The sequence below is a fragment of the Pinus tabuliformis genome, chromosome 6 (genome assembly GCF_031772625.1).
Source record: "Pinus tabuliformis cultivar Carrire ecotype Pingquan chromosome 6, CPIR1, whole genome shotgun sequence".
Lineage (NCBI taxonomy): Eukaryota > Viridiplantae > Streptophyta > Pinopsida > Pinales > Pinaceae > Pinus > Pinus tabuliformis.
Window position 1 is genome coordinate 666,914,584 of NC_142292.1, and position 24,262 is coordinate 666,938,845.

The 24,262-nt window shown below is 37.8% G+C and overlaps 1 protein-coding gene across 3 annotated transcripts in view; it reads left to right on the top strand.

Annotated features, from left to right (window-relative positions):
• The window catches only part of LOC149260379 (S-adenosyl-L-methionine-dependent methyltransferases superfamily protein), a 413,041-nt gene that overhangs the window by 324,904 nt on the left and 63,875 nt on the right, over positions 1-24,262 (top strand). For all 3 annotated transcript variants that reach the window (XM_089420520.1, XM_089420535.1, XM_089420528.1), the window contains 2 exons: positions 12,255-12,343; positions 12,441-12,488. In XM_089420520.1, coding sequence (XP_089276646.1) covers positions 12,255-12,343; positions 12,441-12,488 — 137 coding nt within the window. The remainder of the gene's footprint in view (positions 1-12,254; positions 12,344-12,440; positions 12,489-24,262) is intronic.

Below are 24,262 nucleotides of genomic sequence, written 5' to 3' on the forward strand. Positions count from 1 at the left end.
GGTGTCGGCTTCTTGAGAGCTCCTCAAAGTCGGAAGATTGATCACCTTGCTGAGAGCCATATCTTCGTCAAAGGTGACATCATGACTAATTATGACTTCCCTTTGACTGGCTACATAGATTCTATAGCCTTTAGTATTTTCACCATAGCCCACGAAAATTCCCTTCTTTCCAGATGCTCCCAATTTATTTCTTTTCTCTTTCAGCACATGAAAGTATACAGGGCTTCCAAAAATTTTAAAATGAGAAACATCAGGTTTCTTACCGGTGAATTTTTCTTCAGGAGTCTTGGAACCCAATGCTTGATGAGGGCATCGATTTTGTACATATACGACAATGTTTGCAGCTTCAGCCCATAGAAACTTAGGAAGACTTTGATCATGTAGCATGGCCCGGACAGCTTCCATAATTGTGCGGTTCTTCCTTTCTGCCACACCATTTTGTTCAGGAGTATATGGTGTAGTAGTCTCCCTCTTGATGCCAGCCTCTGATATGTCTGAGTGAACTAGTTGTAATATATCGGAGGTCTTGCTTTGACTTGAAGGGAATGGTCCCCTTTTGAGCTTTCCTTCGGCACATCCCGGACATACACCTTCTTTTTCTACTTGGAATTCAGGCATCCCTGTTACCATCTGTCTTACATCGGGTAGAGCTTTCTAATGAAGGTGGGCAAACCTCCGATGCCAAAGTTCGGACTGAAGCGTTGTGTCACAAGACATTACACCTAGCGGACTTCCATCGACCTGATATAATGAATCAATACTAAACCCAAGAGTAAAGGCATCTTTAACATTATTTTTCCATATACATACCTTGCCATTGTTGAAGGTTACCTTGTAGCCTCTGTCTTCCATTGCCAAGATGGACACTAGGTTCCTTTTGAGGTCAGGTGCATTTAATACATCCTAGACTTTCTAACCTTCTTGAATGGTTGTCCTCTTCCTCGATCTCCATCTCTCCTCTTACCTTTGCTGTTGAATTTGTCATTTTTTTTTATTTACCATCAGAGGGATTTTGATCATCGTCCCGGTGTGATTCCCTTCTTCTCTTTGCATGAGAAGAAAAGGCAGCAGGAGGACCTTTAGGCATGGGCATTTCTTGCACTTCTTCCCTTGTTTCTTCTTGAATGCATCTAGCCATTAATTCCTCGAAACCAGGAATTACATTATAGTTTAGAAGAGTAGTCTTGAACACGTACCATTCGGATGGAAATCCTCCAAGAGTTGTGAGTGCCATTTCTCTGTCAGTAATAGTTTCCCCAATAGATAGGAGATCGTTCTTGATCTCGGTGATTCTTAAGAAGTATGCTTGCATACTTTCATCTTTACCCTTCTTGATTTCCCTCAGCTTATTTCTAAGAAACAAAACTTGATTTGCATCATTAACTTTAAATAAACTCACCAGTTTGTCGTAGATTTCCTTGGAGGTGTCTAGATCAGAGATGTAGGCCACCAAGCGCTTGTCGATAGAGTCCCGGATGATCTTCTTTGTTTTGACTTCTCCATTTTTCCATTTGTTCCAGGCAGCAGCAAATGCATTTGATGAAGGCTCAACAATATTGCCTCTTACATGGTCCAGCGCTCCTTGATCTTCAAGGGTTAGATCGATAGACATCTTTCATCTGTGATAGTCAGCTTTCTCACGGAGCTTGTCTTCGGCAGGAAAGAGTGTTGAGGACCCCATAGTTCTTTTACAATAGCCTTGCCAATCTTCTCTTCGGTGATTGCTCTTGCTCTTGCTCGGGCTTTGTCTTCACCTCAGCTCCGATACCATGTTAAGTTATGGTATGTTCTATGCTTATAATAGTTTACTTCTTTTTTCTTATTATATTCCACCGATTAGCAATCACATGTACTTAAAGTAAAGTGCAGATAGAACATTAAACGATCGACAGAAAACAAGCCAAGACAAGAGATACAAGATGTGGCGGCTAGCTAGGGACAAACCCCACAATGTGTGGGGAAACCCTTTGATCAAATCTTCTTTTATCTTCAATAATTCAGCAGAGAGAAATAGTACAATAAATCTGATTCATATCAGCAGTAGCAAACCCTAGATCAGCAGCATCAACATTAGCGGCTTCATTATCAAACTAGGGCAGACGATATCTTGCAAACCGTTCGTTGGATTGACTTCATTCCACCACCAAAAGTTGCGGCTTTGAAAGGAGGTTCAGATGAACCTATAGCGCAGTTCCAAAGAGGAGATCTTCTAGGCCACGCAAGTCAATCTTTACTTCTGCAGTTGCAGCTTCAAATTCAACAGCTTCTGGCTTCACATGTGTGAGAGAGAGAGACCCATTTCAACGCAGTAGAGAAGAGACTCATATCTGCGCAGTAGAGAGAGAGATGTGATGAGATGAGTGAGACCAAATGAGGAAAAGTCCTCTTATATTTATACACAACGTTGGTGGGTGAATAGATGCGACTGTTGGGCTTCTGAGCCTACATGAGTTGTAGGTCGGCTTGATAATAATTCCATAATCAAAATAAATTCATATCTCCATGAATACTTATCGGAATTGGATGATCTTTATATCAATCCTACACCTCTCGACGAGAGGAATCTAATGAAAATATTATTAGCCATGAATAAGATGACCCACATGAAGTTTTGCCCTGGTTGCCAATTTTAACACTACTTTGCACAACGAAATAATAAACAACAGTAAATCTACTAGTGCACAAAATATACACAAATTTTTACACAATTTTTACAATAACCCAACTTCGTTATATTAATTGAATTGAATAATACAACAGTCTAGGGCTCCCGTATCAGGGATAATGGCCCTTAAATATCCACTAGTACAAGAATACGAAATACAAGATACACTGGCGATCTAGTTGATGTAGTCAAGATCACAACTGCTATGTCATATCCTGTACACTGTGGGTCCTTTGCTTCCGTTCTGCAACACTTGCCTCTATCAATGCATCAAGTCCATCCAGCCACTGAATCTTGGCTATCCAATTTTCCATCTAGCTGATCATAAGTCCATCTATCATCAACATAGGGTCTTCACGCTCAGTAGCTACTCCTTCGTCCTTCAAGGCAACAACACTTCGAGACTTCTGCCCACTGCTGTTGCTCAACTCTTTTGGGACTTGTCTTCCCACTATAGTCTTCTTACACTGCTCCATTGAAGACTAACATAGGGAAGGAGGGTTGCCACCTATGATCATCGAATGTCACTTCACCAACAATGAACATGGGATGCAACAAACTACTTCGTTGGTCGGCCAAACATGAGCTCCAACAAATGCCACTCCTCGCAACCTTTAGTCCATCAAGGCACTACACTTGGGGCTCCACTTGGGCACTCTCACGCTGCCCTCCAACAGTCCTCAAATGCCCAACCACTGTCAAAACTAGGACAATCATTCAACTAGCATCAACTCAACACGAAACCATCAACAAACACATACCTTATCATTCTTCATGGGCTGATATGCACTGCTGTAGGTCTACACTCTTGGTTACGGCCACAACAAACACTGCTACAATACTCTTCCTTCATGTCCAGGCCTCATCCACAACTGTGACCTCTCTCCAAACAAGTCTGTCCACACTCTACAAATTTGGGCTAGAAACTAGCCCCCAAACAAGCTCCTTTGTCCACGTGTTCAAGTCTGCGACCTACTTGGGCTGTTCAATACCCTTTCGACCCCCTATCCCAAGCAAACAAGGCCTGCGACCTTGAAGCATAAAACTGATAGCTTGTAGACTTGGATGTAAAAATACACAAGAGGTATTTGAAATAATAATTTATTATATATATAAAATGTACAAGTGATGAATGTTACAATGAGGACCCGCATATATATACCTAAGCAGGTGTCCTTTTGTGATCTGGTATGTCTTTTAGACATGCCTTTTCACTTACCTAATGACTTCTTAACATAATCACTAATTGATTACTTAGTATTTATATTATTTATATTTATTTATTTTGTTATGAATTATATTCATAACATAGCTGCTTTCTTTAGAAGCTTTGTCCTCAAAGCTTGTTGATGAAAAGACTTGATCTCTTATCTGCCACAAATGTCTTCTTTACACTTGACCGCTAATACTTTCTTCCTTCGACTTCACTGAAGCATAAAAACTGATAGCTTGTAGACTTGAATGTAAAAATACACGAGGTATTTGAAATAATAATTTATTATGTATATAAAATTTATAAGTGATTAATGTTACAATGAGGACCCACATATATATACCTAAGCAGGTGTCCTTTCGTGACCGGGCATGTCTTTTAGACATGCCTTTTCACTTAACTAATGACTTCTTAACATAATCACTAATTGATTACTTAGTATTTATATTATTTATATTTATTTATTTTGTTATGAATTATATTCATAACATAGCCCCTTTCTTCAGAAGCTTTGTCCTTAAAGCTTGTTGATGAAAATACTTGATCTATTATCTGCCACAAATGTCTTCTTTACACTTGACTGCTAATACTTTCTTCCTTTGACTTTGTCATTGATAGCTCATCTTCTATGATTCATTGGTAACTCTGTTTTCTGCAAAAATTCACATCGTTGAGTTGATTCATTGCCTTCAATTGGCTGCTTGAATGCTGGAAGCAATAATTCCTTTTCGGAAACAAGGCCCTCCTCATTTTGGACAATAAGACCAGCTTCTGGAGTGTTATCAGTTTCCACTGATTTCCTGCTCTCTTGTTATATCCTTGAGTCAAGACTTTCGACTTTTGCTCAAGACGTACAACTCTACTGGTCTCACTTTCCATATGATTCCTCACATTTTCAAAATCATTTTGTGTTGCTGCGAGTTTATCAGTAACACTGGCTACAATACCTAGACCATAGTTGTTACGACCTGGGAAGTACATCATATCTTCAAGACAAGCATCATGAACTTCAGAAAAGTCATCAACTGAAGCATCTTCATGTCCCATTCCCACTCACAAAATTGAGACTTCTCCTTCAATTAGATGTGCAACCTTATTTGATTCTTCTTCATCAAAATCATCTACATAAGGCATTGGAACTTGAGGCCTTCCATTGGGAGTGGCCTTACTGCCTTTTTTTTTCCTTGAGCTTGCTCAATGAAATTTGTTGGTGTAAAAGAATCTTTATCACCACCAATATCTTCTTCTGCATCTTTGTCATTGTTATGATATTGTTCATTCTGATCTATATCAGCTTCATCAAAATATACAACATTATAATCATCTAATGCTTCACCTTGTTTTGTTTCACCATCGCTATCATCTTCCTTATTATCGATTTTTGCATAACTCTCCTTAAAACATGTTGCAGCTTCAGCACATGATTTTTTCTAAACACTGAAATACTTCATGAATTTTATTAAACTGCTCAACGCATTCAGGACATGAACGTAATGTCACATTGTGCGGCAAACAACGTTCAAAGACCCGCATGATTGTATTGTGTGTTATGGCTCTGATACCATTGAAGCATAAAAACTGATAGCTTGTAGACTTGAATGTAAAAATACACGAGGTATTTGAAATAATAATTTATTTTATATATATATATATATAAAATGTATAAATGATGAATGTTACAATGAGGACCCGCATATATATACCTAAGTAGGTGTCCTTTCGTGATCAGGCATGTTTTTTAGACATGCCTTTTCACTTAACTAATGACTTCTTAACATAATCACTAATTGATTACTTAGTATTTATTTTATTTATAGTTATTTATTTTGTTATGAATTATATTCATAACAGACCTACCTGAAATCACCAACTAGAGATGCAGTTTGTACAAGAGAGAAAGACGACAACAAAATCTCACCAAAACACTGCCCAGATTCACTTAAGGCCTATGACTGCCTCTTTGCTCCAGCTCGGACCTCCCAGACCTTGACAAGACACTGAAAACAATCCTTTACCCACTTGGCCTTGTCCTTCGCTGCGACTACCTCAAAGATGGATTTCCTATGAGAAGATGCACCCATGGATGATGAAAATGCCTCAGAAAACACTTACACTTATACACATAATGTGGGTTTGATCCAACGTGACTTGTGGCTCTCTAACACACCAACCCAACCTACTCTAGGTGCCACAATGCCCACACGTTAACTTCAAAAATTGATATCTCAAGATAGACAACTTGGATTTGAGTGATTTTCGATGCCTCTTTCTCCTCTCGAGGTCCCTTATCATCTCAAATCATCACATGTCAAAATCTCCTTGTGGGTTTACACCCACAAACTTGGGTGCAACGCCCACATGCTTGGGTTCCATGCCCACAAAGCACTTTTGTTGTGCTCCAACCTCCAAGCCTTGAATAGTAGGGCTTGGAGTACCTCCCAAGCTACCAAATCTCATCCTAGGCCAAAATGTGGAGGGTGTTGTGGCAGCGAAAACAAGTGGGTATTGTTAATGATGGACTAAGCACCTCCTCGGCCTAAGCTTCTTGCAATTCACCTTAGTCCTTACCAAGTTTTGAGGAATTGAGGGTAGATTTTCACCATAGATTAGACATATAATTAAAATCAACCAAGATCACTTGCATCACACATAGTCTAATCTTGCATTCATTCATCACACATTGTCTCATTTTGCATTTGTTCATTGTACAAGTTGATTTGTGAGGATTTCATCTTTACTTGCAATTTCGTAACATATTGCTCTTGTACTTGTCATTTGAATTACTTGCTCATTGGCCTATGATATTGTTCTATCTTTTTTGAGCATCTCTTTAAAGTACAAGTTTTATTTATCTTGCAAGTTCTATCTTATTGCTCATATTTCAATATTGTGTTATCATCTTGTACTAACACTTGTCTTGCAGCATTGCCTATCTTGTAACTTGAAGCATCATTTTCTTATCTTGCAAGTATTGTATTTTCATTTGAGCATTGTCTATAAGGCACTGGTCTTTCATACTTTTAGCATTGGATGCCATATTGCTTTAATCGAATTTATCTCATTAAATATTCATACTTACTAATAAATATTTAATTCAAGTAACATTGAGAGGTAATTTCCTTGCCCTTTGTCTCCTAGAGCTTGTTGTTTTCAACAAGTTTTCTTTTAATAACCATCTTTAGGGACTACCCGCATGGCTTGCCTAGGAGAAAGCTTAAACAAAGAGAGTTGGGAATAGGTGACAACCCCTTCTCTGAGTGTTGCGCCTTAAAGATTATAACTTGTGGGATTGAAAACTTTTCCCACGCTTAGGTGTAATCTTAGGCGACAATAGTTCCGATATCAGGTGACATACATGTTCACCAAAGAACTTAGTAGGGAGAGGTTTGAAATCTTCAAGAGTTAGGAGTTTTGGAAAATGAAATAGACTTTAAGAGGGAGTTCTAGATATTCTAATGTTTATTTCAGAAGTAATAATGTAATATCATAAAGTGGAAGTAAGTTGTATGCAATAAATGATAATTTATGTTGAATGTGATTGTCAAATTGAATGAATAGTTCCTAATCAGTGTTGAAAAGTGTAACTAGGTTCGGTCTTCATAATGACATGTAATTATGATTTTATGTAAAAGATATAAAGAAGAAAAATAAAATTATTGTAATGCTTGCATCATGGGTTTCATGAGCAAGAGATTTTATTTTTAGTTAAGGCTCCCATTGAGAGCCCTTAGGGATATTGTCATCTAGTCATAAAAGTCTAAAGAGTCATTGTCATGTAATGAAGGCATGTTACACATTGTAAAGAGTCAAACTTGTTTTGTAAGTCACCCTCCAAGACCTTATCACTAGCCCTCACTCAAGTTGGCTTACAATGAAAGGATAAATCTAGAAGATGAAGTCGGCCTACTCCAAGGGATCATGTCAGCCTAACTGTCATGGACAAACACCTATATATAGCAGTGCTCGACCTCATTTGGAGGACATCAACTCGGTGAAGCAAGTCTCGAATATCAAGTGCGCAAATCATCTGGGAGAGAGCCTTAAAGCCAGCAATGAAGGAAGGATAGCGAAGGAGAGGGTCATCATTTTTGCACTGTTTTGGGCTAGTTTACCCTCACACATGCGAAGGTAGCAGATCCGAAGTTGTCAAGAGGAGGCCGAAGGATTGCAGTCACATAAAAGGTGATCTTGTTTGGGTAAGATCTTCGCTAAAGGAAGCCGAGTTAGAAAGAGAAGAGTCTCTCTCAAGGAGGAGGCTATTTGAGAAGCCAAATCAGATCTAGGGTTTCTAAAGGGCCGCAGACCTACAAGAAGGAAGCCGAGAAGAAGGGCAGCGTTGATCCATGGGTGAAGAGGAAGTCAGTGACTTGGTCTTGGAAGGGCTTTAGTCTCAAGGGTCTTTGTCATGGTTTTGGTATTCGTCAATTGAAGGTTCTAGAAGAAGAATTTGTTTGGGTTTTCCTCTCAAAGGGTGAGAGGTTTTGGCTGAAAACCTATATACTGTGTCTCTTGTCTCCTTATTGTTCATGAATTGGTAATTTTCTTGATGAAAAGAACACAATAATAACTCAAGAAGAGAAGATCATAATTAAGAAGTAAAAAGAATATCACAAGCAATTATCATAAGTAGAGAAATCACCTATCTTTTGATGCCCTAGATTTCTCAACAATGAGTACAATTGAACTTGCTAGATATATATACAACAGTACCTTATGTAATCTTACACACGCATTGATAAAATGCATTTCTCACTCAAAGTCTCTCGCTTGTTTCTTGTATTTTCTGCATAGCATAGTTTGACAACTAGTAATTTGAACTCTGTTACACAGTAAGGACATGTAGTGTAGAAGGTATACCTTTTTTTTGAAACTTACATTTCACTGTTTACTTACTTTCTCATTTCTTTGACAAATATTTGGTGCATAGAGTGCAAGAGTCCCACTAGAACATATTTTGTTTAATATGCATGGGATTGTTACCCATTCATTTCTCACTCAAAGTCTCTCGCTTGTTTCTTGTATATTCTGCATAGCATAGTTTGACAACTAGTAATTTGAACTCTGTTACATAGTAAGGACATGTAGTGTAGAAGGTATACTCTTTTTTTTGAAACTTACATTTCACAGTTTACTTACTTTATCACTTCTTTGACAAATAGCTGGTCCATAGAGCGCAAGAGTCCCACGAGAATATCTTTTATTTAATATGCATGGGATTACTACCCATCCAAATAGGTAACCCTTTGGAGAAGTTTTTTCTCCTATTGTTTCAGTTTGCCACCTAGCAGCCCTATGATGATCCACAAGTAGCTAGCCTCAAATGCTTCCTAACCATGCTTTGGTCAGTGCTTTATTTTATCTAGATTGCTCATTTGTTGAAGGTGGGTCATCAAATATGAGGTACATTAACCATTTTTGTTTAAGTGCTTTCATTTAATGTTTTAAGGGCATTCTAGTATGGATCACAAGTTGAATTGTATGATAGACCACTTTTGGTTGTATCTTTGTTGTCATGTTTGTCCTTGGTAGTTATCACTTAACCTTAGTTCAGTGTGACTTTCTTTGAGGCCTTTCTTTCCACTGCCTTGGAGTGGCACAGATAAGAGGCTTTGATTGATAATTATGTGTTGAAGATAATCTATATTTAACATTTTCCATCTCTCCTTGTATGCACATCCCTTCTTTGGGTTGATTACTATTTGTCACCAATATTGGTTAGTAGGTTACCTGTTTTCCTTATCCTTGAGTAGAGGTCTCAATGTTGTTTTACACATTGAGAGCTTGCTAATAACATGATCATCATATCAATCAGATTTCCTGTGCAGAATTTATGCCTCGTGCAAGTTGACCTATCATGTTGACCATTATGCGTCCTAGTGAATGCCATGTCTGCCTGCTCACACAGGTAGATTTCCAAGAATATTCTAGAGTGTTTAAAAGCCTAATATTTATTGGAGTTGACATGTAAAACCCCTAAACCTAACCTTAGATGACTATCAAGGGATGTTAGATATTGGGCAGCTATGATAGGCTGATGTTTCATTCTTATTGTATTGGTATTGCATAGTTGATTAAAGCATCTGGGAGTGGGATATTGAAGCAAAATAGAAGTAGAACCTGTGGCAGTTAGATTGGTTATAGTGTCCATGACAACTCCATAATGAGTGCCTATTTCTTTGTATTTGCATTTCAGAATTAAGAAGAGAATATTAGAGCATAGGCCTCACCTTGTATTTGGGTTTTCATGTATTGGGCTTTCCCAAGGTACATCTTGTGTTCATTGTGTGGATGGTGTGTTATTTGTTTGGCTTCTTTCATTTCAGTTTTAGTGATTTTCTGTATTTTCATGCATTAATAGAGTAACATTAAAATACAAATTTTAAAGTAAATGTGCACTAGAAGGGATTTCAGAATATTATAAGATCTGTTGGGATGAACTATTCCAATGGAATATCCATGGCAGTTTAGTGATCAATTTGAGTATAAAATGTAGAGTGCTTTCACGTCCTTCAATGACAAGGGAGCACTGAAAACAAGAAATTATAACACTCTTTGACTATTTTTAGCAAGTTTTCTCACACAGTTTTTTAAGTGTCTATTCTGGGTTGGTTTTATAACATGAAAGCCTATTTTCATCTCGAGTGCCCTGTTACCCACCAAAAGCGGGTAAGCCATAGGAAAATATTTCTCCCCTTTGGTCATAGCCAACCAACAACCATATGATGATCCACAAATAGCTTTGCTTCAGAGCTGTCCATGTATGAGACAGATGTCATATTTCAGTATCAAAATGTGTTGTACCTCGACATCTTATACAGTTTGCATATCAGTTTTATTTTCATATTTATGAATCAATGTGTTTGCTTGATGTTGTTCCTTTAGATGTTTAAAAATTGAATTTTTTTTTTTTTTTTTTTTTTCTTTTTAAGTTTTACAAGATTTTCCGATCCGATATTTTCCCCAACATTCCAATAAGTAATATTCTAGACCCTCAGCAATAAATTTACTGAGACAATAAATGTAACATTGATGTAAATAGACATCTCTAAAAATATAAATGTTTTACAGAATATCTACATGCAAGGATGGTGGGAGTTTGTAAAAATGGTGATGTGAAAAAATAGACTTGATAATAATAGAAATATCTAACTTATGCTGGAAATAGTCACCAATACCTGTGGAAGCACTTTACACCATGCATGTTGGAAATATTGCATGCATCTGTTGGAAACCTGCTGAAAGTCACATATTGGTTTTCTGTCTGTATCATCTGTCTCTAAGTAGTAAGGATATCTCATATTACTGATCATCTAGGCATTTTTAGTCTATGCAGTGGTTTCTATGCTCAAGAGTAGGCAAGGAATGAATAGTGGGTGAGTTTTCTTTATGCTGGACTGGGATGCAATTATCAAGGGTTTGCTGCATTCAAGTCAGTGAGATCTTGTAACAACCAAAAGTCGTATACGCACCGGAAATCTTTAAAATACTTCAAAGACGTAAATGTCCATTGTACGACATGTAACTGTATATTGAATTGATGTAAGATATGAAAATGATTACAAATGAGAATGAGGGCCTGTTTATATAACCTAGGCAGGTGCCCTTTCATGAATGGTCATGTCTCTAAGACATGCCTCTTCATTGCTAACTAACTAACTATTAGTTAATTAACTATTATTATATTTATATTTATTATTTTTATATGAATTATATTCATAACAGATCTAGTAGCAGACAATTATGGAAAGCTTTGATCACAACTGAGATAAATTCAGCTGAAATTACGGTTACAAATTCATTTGTACGGACATCATGGTGTACAGATTCACAAGAAACAGAATTTATACAGATCTGAAATGGTCAATGTTAAAATAAAATGATCATTGAATATCCTAATTATGGTCAAGGAGTGGTTAAGAACGTGAATTAGTTGTGATAAAATAGTCAAATGCCTGGCGATTATGAAATAAATGAACTGAAATAGAAGAGACATGAAAGAAATAAATTTGGTTAGCTTGTAAGAACTGAGCCTAGGGATTGCAATGATCACTCTGAAGTCTTATGAGAGGTCTTTTCATCAATTGCTGTTGTCTTTTCTCTGGACAACATACAAAAGTATTCCCCAGAAGTGTTCCTAATGTGCATGCTCATCTATACATCATATTTGCTTGTAACCTTGTTATTCTGAACAAGACACAAATTCTGGAGTAAACCTGGCAGATTCATACATTTTCTGCAGTCATGCATTTAGCTATATTTGTATATTTTGCAAGTAGGAAGTGGTTTTTTAAAGGAAAAGGAAAGGATTCATTTATAGTGAGACTTCTAAAGACGGATTTGTACAAATATGGTTGAAACTTTGTCTTACTTTTGTAGGACCCATAGTTGATACTGTCATAATGAATCCTCCATTTGGAACACGGAAGAAAGGTGCTGACTTGGGCTTTCTCGGCACTGCCCTGAAGGTTTGTTGTGTTGAAATATCTTATGCTGCCTGTCATAAAATTTCTCTTAATTTCCAGCATGAGTTTTCTTGCAATCGTGTATGAGCTTCTTGTGCAGATTTCTACTGGAGCAGTTTATTCATTACATAAGACGAGCACAAGAGAGGTAAGTACCTGACCTCTTTTTACTATATGCTCAACTTCTTATAACATAATTTCATGTGAAAATTCATTAGAAGTAGCTCGTAAAACGAATTTTTAATCTAATAAATCATTGTTGTATGAATAAATGTGAAATTCCAGCTTTATTGTTTCAAGATATAATATCTAACTCAACAAGGATTACTTGAAGTGAAAATATTTCTTGCTGTCTACATATTAGCATGTGTGTCTGAGTATAAGATAAATGTTCTTTTGCCCATTGATAATTCTTCCAAGTTGCTCCTCCACTATAGTGCAGTTAATCCAATTTTCTTGGCTACCATTCTCCATTCAGCATTCTTTCCAATTTGATTCCGAAAGTACTTCACATGCTGCATTCACTGGTGTTTATGTTTATGCTATACTTCTGTACACAAATTTAAATGTGGTTGGCATTTAATATGAGCTTAGCCTTAGTGCTGTGTCTTTGGGACCATGTTAGTGAATCATGTTTAGGAGATTTGTTGATTAGCATTTATTTGTGAATATAAAAGTTGTTGGAGTAGATACTCTATCATGGTCATACCCTGTAATTTACCTCTAGTTAGGAGTACAAGTTAGAGCATGTCATAATGTAATAAAGGCATGTTTTAATGATCCTCTAAGATTAAGTTATACTGACTTAACATCAATTAACTCATATGTTAGTGATTAGGTGTTAGAGGGGTTATGTAGACTATGATATGTTATGTTTCTTTTACCTTGGAATAACAAATCATACTGAATATTTCTGTCTCCTATCTGCATCATTGTGAATTTGCATGTGTATGCATATAATTCTGATAGATACCAAAGTTATGCAGGAGGACACATCCAGGAGACTTGGTGAAGGACGAAAGGAGCCAGGGGATCATGGACACACATATGACTAACCGAGAGTGGGGTTTTGTTGGAAATACTAAGAGGAGGGTGAACCAATATTTCTTTTCAATTGTTACTTTTACTAGTTAAATCACTTATATTTGGAACACAAAATGAACAATAGGAATAAATTCTTTTATTAATATAATCTTTACAATGAATCAAGTACAATATAGGTAGGGCTCCAACCCTAGATGAAGACACTCAAGCTTCAACCTAGGATGTGCCAAGCACCTACTTGGACTTTCGTGAGGCTCCGACCTCTAGGGCTTCGACCCTATCTTATCCAAGGCACCAACCTTGAGTTTAGGAGCACCAACTCCAAGGACACCAATCCTATAGCTTCGCTTTGTCAAGATATGTTTGGTTGTACTTCACAGCTCCCAAAGTCTTCTTCATCGACCCTTGTCAATCTTCAGCTTCCCTTTACTTAATTGTCACATATCATCAATGACAACCTTGTCAATTAGAAGGTATCGTCTCTGTTCTTCATTATACCCAAGCAAATCCTTTAAGTCACTTCATGATGTCTTCAGTGCATCATGGTCTCTAATAATGTCTTCTTCAAGATGTCTTCACGAAACGTCCAAAGTTATACAAGTGTCTTTTAGAGACCTCCAAAATAGTGCCTTCAACATTGTCACTGGGTCGCTCCAAATGATAGCTCCAAGTAATGGCTTTAGAGATGAGCTCCGAACAAAAGTACTCCAAAAAGTCTTCATAAGTTTATTCAATGTTCTAGTTGTTTTGCATGCCAACCTTTGTCCACTCTGCCCTCCGAACTTCAAGGTTCTTCAATGAGGTTCACATGGCTATTCCACTTAGAATTTGCAGCTTCGAGTCACTATCAATATGCTCATTTCACCACATTGCATCATAGTTCAGCTATCCAATTGTCCAAGGGATACTACAATCCATCAATGCCACTATTCAAGAGGAGATACTGTAGTCCAACAATGCCACTGTCAATAGAATATACCACAATCTCAGTCTGGGCTAATGGGATCACAAGGGTGATGATGACAGAGTCCGAAATAGTGGTTTGTGCATAGATGTCCGAGCACTGTGTCAATGCACAGTCCGAGGCACTATCGCTGACCGTCTCAACTGATCCACAGGAACCATATTTTTACACTAGTTCGAGCCTTTCTTTTCCTCAACTTCGCTCTTCTTCTCTTTGATCTTTGATGCATTTTGATATTTGGAAATCTTGTCTTGATCTTGGAGCTTCGGTTTTCTCTCTCTTTGATGATTGGATATACTCGCTATGCTTGTAAGTGCTTTTCATGGTCTATTTCTCTACTTTATGTGCTCATGTATAATGTATGGAATTTTCGCTCATGAAATCTAAGTTTCTGCCCTAATGAAATGCAGATTTGTCAAATCTTGAATTTGTGAGGGTATTGCATATGTTACATGATTGGGTATGGTGAATGAATGTTCCTAGGGGCATATTATCTTAATAATTGCCTTGATAAGTCATCAAATTGTAGCAGAAGAAGTATAAATTTCTTTGGTGACCTAGCTGCTGTGTTAGGGCTATGCGAAGTAGCTGGAGAACTCCTTGATTGGGTAAAATATACTCCAAAGGTTGAAATATCATTGACTCCATTCTCACTATAGACTAGGCACTGGTCTAATCCTTGGTGATCACTCCAACGAACAATCTTTTCACCTCCCTCTTCCTCTTTTTCTAAGCCCTAACCCTAGTATCTCCTAGGGCAACACAAAATTTATTGCAGCCATCCATTTGGTGAGTGAGTTGGACTACAACTGTGCTGAGGTTTCATCTAGGCCCTCACAAATTTCGAGAAACTTCCCGTGGCTAGATTTGGATTTATCCCAAGCCCTAGCTCCAATTCCATTCTTAAACATAGGTTTCATTTGTTAGTGGGTTCACTAAGGATCATTGTAACGAAAACTGAAAACTCAAGTCAAATCTAATTTCTTTGATCCTTTTCTTTTCCCTTACTTGGTCAAGATCTTTTGTTTGAAGTTTCACCCAAAACCCTTGACCTTGTTTGGGTCCACTTGGGTTTCTTTGTGGTCCCATACCCCTTTATTACTCTAATTTCACAAGGATCACCTTAGTAACCCTCTATCATAGGAATCTTAGGTTTGGCGCATCCCTTATCAAGGAATATCCCTCATCCCTAGGTGTAGGTTTCCTCTAAAGTCTTTATTGGAGAGCCCTACACCTTTCTTCTTGAGCAAGTAATCTCTTTTCATTTGAGTCTCTCCTATGAATGTGCTTTTGAAATCACTAACTCTCCATCATTTGATATACCATCATTTGTGATTTCTCTCATACCGGGACTCCTTCCATTGGTGAAAATCAGTAAAGAGTAGGGGATATTGACTGAGGTGACAATGGGTCTTTGCCCCATTGTTGCCACTTGGTCTAGTAGTTGCCCCTTTGGAATCCCTCCTAGGACCCCTGCTAGATTGAGTGGTAACAGGACTAACAACTGTAAGTCTAGTGAAGGCACTAGTAGTGTAAGAACGTAGATTTCAAATTAAAAATGTAAGAACCTTGATTTCAAATTAATTTCAAAATACCAGAACATGAAATTTAATAAAATTTGAAAATTGAATTTTTGAATAACTAATCTAATGAGTACCAACCTGTCCGCTCTGCTGCGAAGCTCTTCTGCAATTGTTTTGCTGTAATTTTGTCCTGGTTGCAGCTCTTGTCTTGACTACGTTACCAAAATGACCAAAACCACCTTGCCGGACTGGGTACAACCTGGGTACACAGTCTCAGAATGCTTTCCAATCGAAGCAACCTGATCCCCTGTGCCCAAAAACTTCAGTACAAACCAGACTCAAGAGTGTCTGTATCTTTGTGTTACAATTGTTCTTTGTTTTTCCTCCTCCCCTTCTCAAGGTTTCTTTCCTCCCTCTTAATTCTCTATCCACTGCCTTCCTCCCATCTTCGTGTCATTATTTTGATACGTGTAATTTTTAAAAAACCAAATCTTATTTGATTTTGTTGATTTTATTCAAATACAGAGATTTGATTTGATAAAGTTTATTTATTATTTTAATGAATTGATTTTATTTATTTAATTTATATTATTATTTTATTAATTTTAAATTTTAAATTTTAATTTGTAAATTAGAATTAACATTTTTTGTTAGTTTAAGGATTTATCATATATATATGATATTCTGGTGAGGTATTAATTCATTACCTTCATTTGTATCTCCTCCTATAGTAACTAGCTTATATATAGTGCGATACATGCGGGTCCATGCATACGTAGCTATCGTATGGAGGTCTCGTATGTATGCTAATACTCGTATTTTATTTATAGTTATAGGTGGGTCATTACATACATCCCTCCTTCAAAAAAAAACTTCATCCCAAAGTTAGGGTTTCTAAAATATATTAGTGATTAATGTGAGTATATAAGTCTTTATATTTCAAGATTGAGTCCGTTTTATATGGGTACTTAAAATTTGCTTTTTTAAATATTTTAAGATTTTACAACTATAATATTTATGTTCTGCGCTCGTTGGTTCCCTTAGCTACTCTAGAATCATCCTATCCTTCCTAATCTCTTCCACTTCCATTTTATCCGTCCTCTACTAGAGTGTGCCATGGCATCAGTTATACTGACTAACCATTCATAGGCTTTCAAGGGTATCAGCGTCGATTATATCAACCTGATTTCCCAGTAGGCATCTGAGAGTCATTATCACACATCTAGGGGAGCGTGATTCGAATAGTCCTCCCATGAGTCCAGGTTTTGGAGGATAAACAGTGGGCAATACCTCCACCCCTCCTAGTGGGACCTGATACAATACTCTCTCATGGAACCTCATGAGCCTTAATTTGTACTAAAGTTTTTGTCATCACGTGGCCATTTTGGTAACTTGCAATGTAAACACTTGTCCATATATTATAACATATGCATCCATATTTATAAAGTAAACAGTTTTTGTATAGCTCATACATGCTTTTATCTATAGTATAACATACTTGATCATGTCTTGCTGATGTTATTGGCTTTCATATTGAAATTGTAATCATTCTTTCATTTCTATCTCATTAATCATATCAATATGCATAAATGAAGCAAAATTTATAATATCTTAATTCATAGCATAATTCAGGATTTAGATTTTATAACAAAGTTAATCAAATATTGAACTTCATCTTGGTATCCATAACTCAGTAAGGTAATTTAAATAACATATTACATTTTGGTATCAGATCCTCTCAAACTCTCGAGCCTGTTAAAAGAAGGTTACAGTTGTAATTAATAAGAATTATAAATATTGTAATCGGTGTTATTTTCAAAATGTTATACTAGGTTTCTGAGTATCCTTCATACCCTCAGACTAGGAAACCCTAAGTGCATATGCAGTATTTGTAGAATCCAATTAAATTTTGTTAGAAACCTTAACTTCAAGAATACTGAATTTAACAGTACGCTCTCCTTTATAGTACCGCCCTTGATTTTTTTAGCAGAAGCTTGCTGCTAAATCGAACTCATGACCTCTGATGTGGCATTTATATAGGATCTCCGGAAGTAAATGAGTAACTCAGTCAGTTAATTGCAAAATATCAAATAAGTTCGATAAGCATAGATTGAATCCCCTTCAGAAACCCATAATGGTTTTGAATAATGTATTTTACATTAAGTATAATAAAAGGCCAGTGAGATGTCTTGCCATCCACCATAATATTCTGCGTGCCTCCACCACAACCATGTCCTGCTGTGCGTCCAGCGAGGGTGCCATGTACTCTCAGACTTTGGGATTCTCCTCGATAATCTCCTCTATCAAGTACATGTATCTCTTTTGTATTGCCGACTTGTCGCCTACAACACATGTGAAATCATCAAACGAATTTGAGCATTTATATAAAACACAGTTCTGGTCAGTGTCATCGCATATAATCAAAAGCAAGAATTACATGCGGAACTTACTTATTCGTTTGAATTTCTCCTTGAGCTCTGTCATATGCTCGCTGTTGGTGATTTTGAAATAGTAATAGGAATAACTGCAGTGCTAATGGCAAGGATAGTGGCGGGGTCATCTGCCCTCTTAGTCCTCCTGAATGCCTCAAGATCCTTAATCATTCCTGCAGCCATAATGTTGTTTCTAGCCCTTGTTATTCACCACTCGGCGCCCACGCAGTGCAGCACGAAACCGATTGCCTGAACTGCATAATTTTATTGAAATTTGGAAAGAAAGAAATGGTGGATATAAAGAAGGCGCAAGATAATATTTTTGCATTGCAAGTGAATGCATGCCAAGCATCTGAAAAAAAAGGAAGCCATCAAAACCCTTACGAAATATGTTTGGCCTGCTGTGCCCAACTGAAAATTGGGTTCGATGGGTTTGAACTTCCGACCGATCCGCTAACTATCGCACAAGCATAACATACGCTAACCATCTATTCTTATGGCCATTCCGTTGTTACAGAAATCAGTCATATTCAAACTTTCAGAGTAGGGCTATCGTTGAAACTTATAAAATAATTCCTCGTTGCATAACTCGGATCGATTTTTTTTAATCTGTAGAATGGACTTTAAAGCTTACAGGTAAATATGAGGCAAGGCTTATATCCGACACCCGCCCAGCTAAACAACTACATGCTAAGTTATGGCGTGAGGTCTGTAGCTTATCTGACGCGTAATGGTCTATATGCCTCGTGGGCTCTTGCGTTAAAGGCCATAAGTCACGATATAAGCCATCGTGTAAATGAAACATTGACCCATTCATTACCCACTACTAAAAGGATGCCCAATAGTTTCATAAATAAATAATACGTTGGCATAGAAGGGGTGTTGAATGTATTTTAACCAATAAATAGAGTTCTTCAATTTATTAATAAGTTTATAAGCAATGGTATCAACGAAAAAATGGGGGTTTTGTTAGTGACATCGTATATGATTTTAAACGTAATTCAATGATTGCATCAGCCTAAAATTTAAAATTCACCCTGGCGGCCCAAAGCTTTTGTGTAGAATATTTTGTAAACATATCCTCACCAAATGGACACCCTTCAAAGTTACATTTCAATACTTTTACATAAAGTACAAGGATCCATGGATATAAGTTGATGGTAAGATTTTGCCCATTAAAATAATGAGTCATGGAAATTGAATTTCCTGGGCGTATCTTTAACATCCATGCATAAAATTAATAATAATCCTATATAGTATACCCAAAACAACGTTTGTGTAGTGGCAATACGCAATGCTGAAATATGACCCACCTATAACTATAAATAAAATACGAGTATTAGCATACATACAAGACCTCCATACGATAGTTACGTATGCATGGACCCGCATGTATCGCACTATATATAAGCTATTTACTACAGGAGGAGATACAAATGAAGGTAATGAATTAATACCTCACCAGAATTAATTCATTACCTTCATTTGTATCTCCTCCTGTAGTAACTAGCTTATATATAGTGCGATACATGCGTGTCCATGCATAAGTAGCTATTGTATGGAGGTCTCGTATGTATGCTAATACTCGTATTTTATTTATAGTTATAGGTGGGTCATTACAAGTAGGGAGAATGGAGGATTGGGTAAGCACCGTGTTACTTGGGAGCGGGAGCGGGAGCGACCATTTTCAGAAGCTCCCGGTTTGGGAGCGAATCCGGGAGCGATTTTTTAAAAATATATATATTTTTTATATTTTTTAATTTTTGATACATATATGTCAACAAAAACATGTAGAATGATGAATTAGACATAAAAAACATAAAAAAAACATAGATTGATCATTGAACAATATCACATCAATCATCTAGAAATTATAATCGTCATCAACCATGTCCACAAGTTAGTAAAATACATATTACAACTGCAACATATTGAGTCTTATAAATCATGATTCATCAAATTCAATATTAAAGTTTCAACTTCAAGCTTTCAGAATTGAAAATTCAATAACATTTATCATCATTGATCACCAAAGTTGTACTTGTAAGCTAAGTTTAACCATTACAAGAAGTAATATCGAAGATATTTCTAAGTCCTAACTTCTAACTGTTAACATGATATGAAATGTTAAAAATTTATAAAATGAAACATGAATAATGAGATGAAATGAAACAACTTTAGTCTTTCACAAAGCATCATATTCATAATTCACAATCATTACCAATGAGTTATAATTGCCAAGGCCCAACTTCAAACTTCAAATTTTCATTGTCACAGTGATATAATGTTTACAAAAAATATCATAATGATATGAAAGAGTCAAGAGTTAAGAGTCAAGGACTCAAAACTCAACAGTTATGAAAACTAAAGTCTAATAGGAACTAAAAAAGACAAGTAAACTGTAAATCTACATGTGGCCCTTGCCACGAGAGTCTCCAGGAGTATAAGCAGGTCGTGGTGGTCTTCTAGGAGTCTCCCGCACAGACCGACGACCAGAACTAGAACCTCCACGCGAGGGTGTAGATGGAGGTGGCGACAGCAAAGGAACAAGACTCGGACCTCGAGCACTGCTACTGGATGGTGGAGGTGGAGGTGGAGGTGGCATGGCTTCTGCTTCATTTTCATCCCTTACAAGTTCCTCTTCTAGTTCTTCAATATGTACAATGCCATCCTCCAAATTGTCATCCTCTGGGTGATTGTCCCAAATTTTATATGTGGGATCCTCATTAGCCCGATCACAGTAATGACTCAACAACCTCAAGTTGTAGTGCACATAAACCAAGCTTTCTGCTCGGTTTTCATTGAGTCTGTTTCTTTTCACATTATGTATATAACTATAGGTGCTCCAACACCTCTCTGCAGAAGAAGAATTTACAACCTGTGAAAGAACTTTTTTTGCCAATTTTGGCAAAAGTCCGTGGCCGCCATATGTTTCCCACCATGTGAGAGAATCAAATTTATCTTTGTCGTCCATTGCATGGAAGTTACCATACAAACCAGTGCCACTGAAGTATCTGCCTATTTCAAGGCGCACAACTGCACATTCCTCCCTGTCAGGTACCAACTTTTCTAATGCTTCCAGATCTCCTTTAGTTACCTCTTGATCTAAATGGGGTTTGGTCCTAACCCCACCCCCTGCTGCAGGTTGGCCCAACCAAGATGTAGAGTAGTATTTTGGCGTAAGGATATACGCCAAGCAATGTAGTGGAAGGTTAAGCCTATTCCACCGTTCACACACACAATCATGAATCAGTTTGTACAAGTTGGGATCTCTATTATGAACAATGTCTTTTATTTCCCCCAACATGGTATCCATTTGCTCATACACCTCGCCAATCACTGGTTTGTCTGTATCTGCAAACCGAATCATGTGATAAATTGGCTTGGTGAAATCCAATACCTACCTCACAGTTGTCCAAAACTGCCCATCAAGAGCGGCCTCCTCCACCATTTCAAAACCTGCCATGTCAGCTACATTTGTAGCCCTTTCCTTTAACACCTGCCAATGTGGACTTGATACCATGCTAGCTAATGCCTCTCTTACCTTCAAAAGGCGCCTGAAGGTGAGGTAATAGCTACCAAATCTAGTCCTCGCAATCTTCAACAACTCCAATCTCGAGTGACTGCGGAAAAGGCCATGGGTATTGCTATGATTTGTAATAAATTTTATCATTTGTTTTCCTTTCTTGTACAAATTACCAATCCATTGGTATTGTTCATTTTTGTTTTTGACAATATCATGCAACAGAAGGTTCAATGTGTGAACCAAACATCCAGACCAAAATATGTTCGGGTATTTATCCTCAATAATTGCTCCCGCTGCCTTACAATTAGGAGCATTATCAGTGATGACTTGGATGACATTGTATGGGCCAATACGCTCAATTGTTTCAATTAATGCTTCTGCAATGTTGATGGCGGTCTTGAACTTGTCTGAGTAATCATGTGCAGCTGGAAAGATGGGACCACTAACAGACACAGCAAGAACACTTATCAATGGCTTGCCTTTTACATTTGTCCATCCATCAGATACAATGGACACCCCATTGTCAGTCCAAGAACTTGTCATTTTATTCAAAGAATGTGATATTTTTGCTTTTTCATGATCAAGGCAAACAGTTCTTGCCTTGTCATACCCAGGGTTCTTGTATCCTTTAGGGGCATCATTTATGGCAGAAACCATTTCGTGCCAATAAGGTGAGCGTAGAACATTGAATGGTATCCCACATGCATAGAGAAACCTGTAAACTTTTGAATCCACATCATTCCTACACCCCTCATCAAGGAAATCTGATATGGTTCTACGCCTTAAAGATGATGACCCTGTGCCTCCATGTCCATATCCACTGCCTTGGGAGGATGCTGAAGGAGTTCTTTGTGATTGTGAGCTTGGTTCAAAGAAACCCCTTGATTTTTTTGTTCTGTATTGGGCTTCCTCCTCTTCCCTTATGTATTTGGCTCTCTCTGCTGTTGACACCGCTGCACAAGTTTTGATTCCTATTTGTTTCTCTCCATCCCATGGCCTTTTCCCGCAGAGGTGTCTTCTAGCACGGGTGTATGAACCTGTGTAATCAGTGTTGCAATGGGGGCAATGAAATTTAGTGGTTCCACCCCCTCTCCCTGTTTCAGCCCTGTGAACATATTTCCACAATGGAGTTTGGTCTTGTTTAGTTTTTTGAGGGTCATGTTCACCCTCCTCCACCTCCTCCTCACTGGGGTTTTCACCCATTTGACTTTCTCTGGCTTCTTCATCCCCCTCTTCAGTTTGGGGCCCCCTCCGTTTCCTACTCTCCAGCACCATAATAACCATAAAAGGGACCGGGAAGAGGAAAATGCCAATAAATATCGCCAGGTCCATGGTGTTTGATGTTTGTAGGGTTTTGATTCTTGAATTTGCAAATTAATTTAATTTATTGGGATTAATTAATTTAATTTATTAATTTAATTTAAATACATGATCTTTAAACTCAAACAACTAAATTAAATTAACTAAATTAACTACCTAACCAGCTAAACTAACTAAATTACTAAGTTACTTACCTCTGCAGGCTTGCTCCTCGCTCCTTGGCACTTGCTCCTCGCTCCTCAGCACTTCTTCTTCGCTCCTTTGCTCTTGCTCCAGCTCCAAACTCAAGCTCAATGAAGTTATAATGAATTTTTTTTGGCCCATTGGGCTTATAAAACTAAAAAAAAATTCTAAATTTTTTTTTTTTTTTTTTTTTTTTTCGGGTCCGGCGGATTTTTTTTCCGCCGAACCGTTCCCGGCCGGCTCGAATCGCTCCCGGAGCGATCGCTCCCTGTGTCGCTCCCTAACAGACCAGGGAGCGCAAATTTTTTTAAGGGAGCGCGCTCCCGAAAATCGCTCCCGTCCGGGAGCGATTTTGGGAGCGCACTCCCGAACCGCTCCTGAGCCGCTCCTGCCCGGAGCGCGCTTCGGGAGCGGGTTCGAGGGGGGGGGGGTGCTCCCCCGCAACACTGGGTAAGCATCTGGGATTGATACTCCTTGAGGAATGGTATCCAAGATAGGAGTAGTCTTGAGGACTGATACTCTTTGAGGATTGGGAATCCAAGATAAGAGTAGTTTTGGGGATCCATATTGTTTCAGGATGGGGTGATATCCAAGATAAGAATAGTCCCTGTAAGGCCATGCTTGGTGAACATCCGGACAGGGTATGTGCGTTGAGAGGCAGTGGTGGTTTCTAAATGTATGCCTCCCTGCATTGTTCTCAAATCTAGTGGAGAGTTAGAGCTTGTCAGTCAAAGCCTTGCTACTTTGTAATTGACAATGCTAGTTATGATGATGATGCTTATCAATCTGAACTCTTCTTATTAGAATATTTCAATTTGAGAGTCTTGGTATCTTGTGTCATTATGAATGCCTCTCTATTTAAGAGGGAGTGTTGAAATGTAACTAGGTTCAATCTTCATAATTATCATTGGACTTATACCAATATGTATT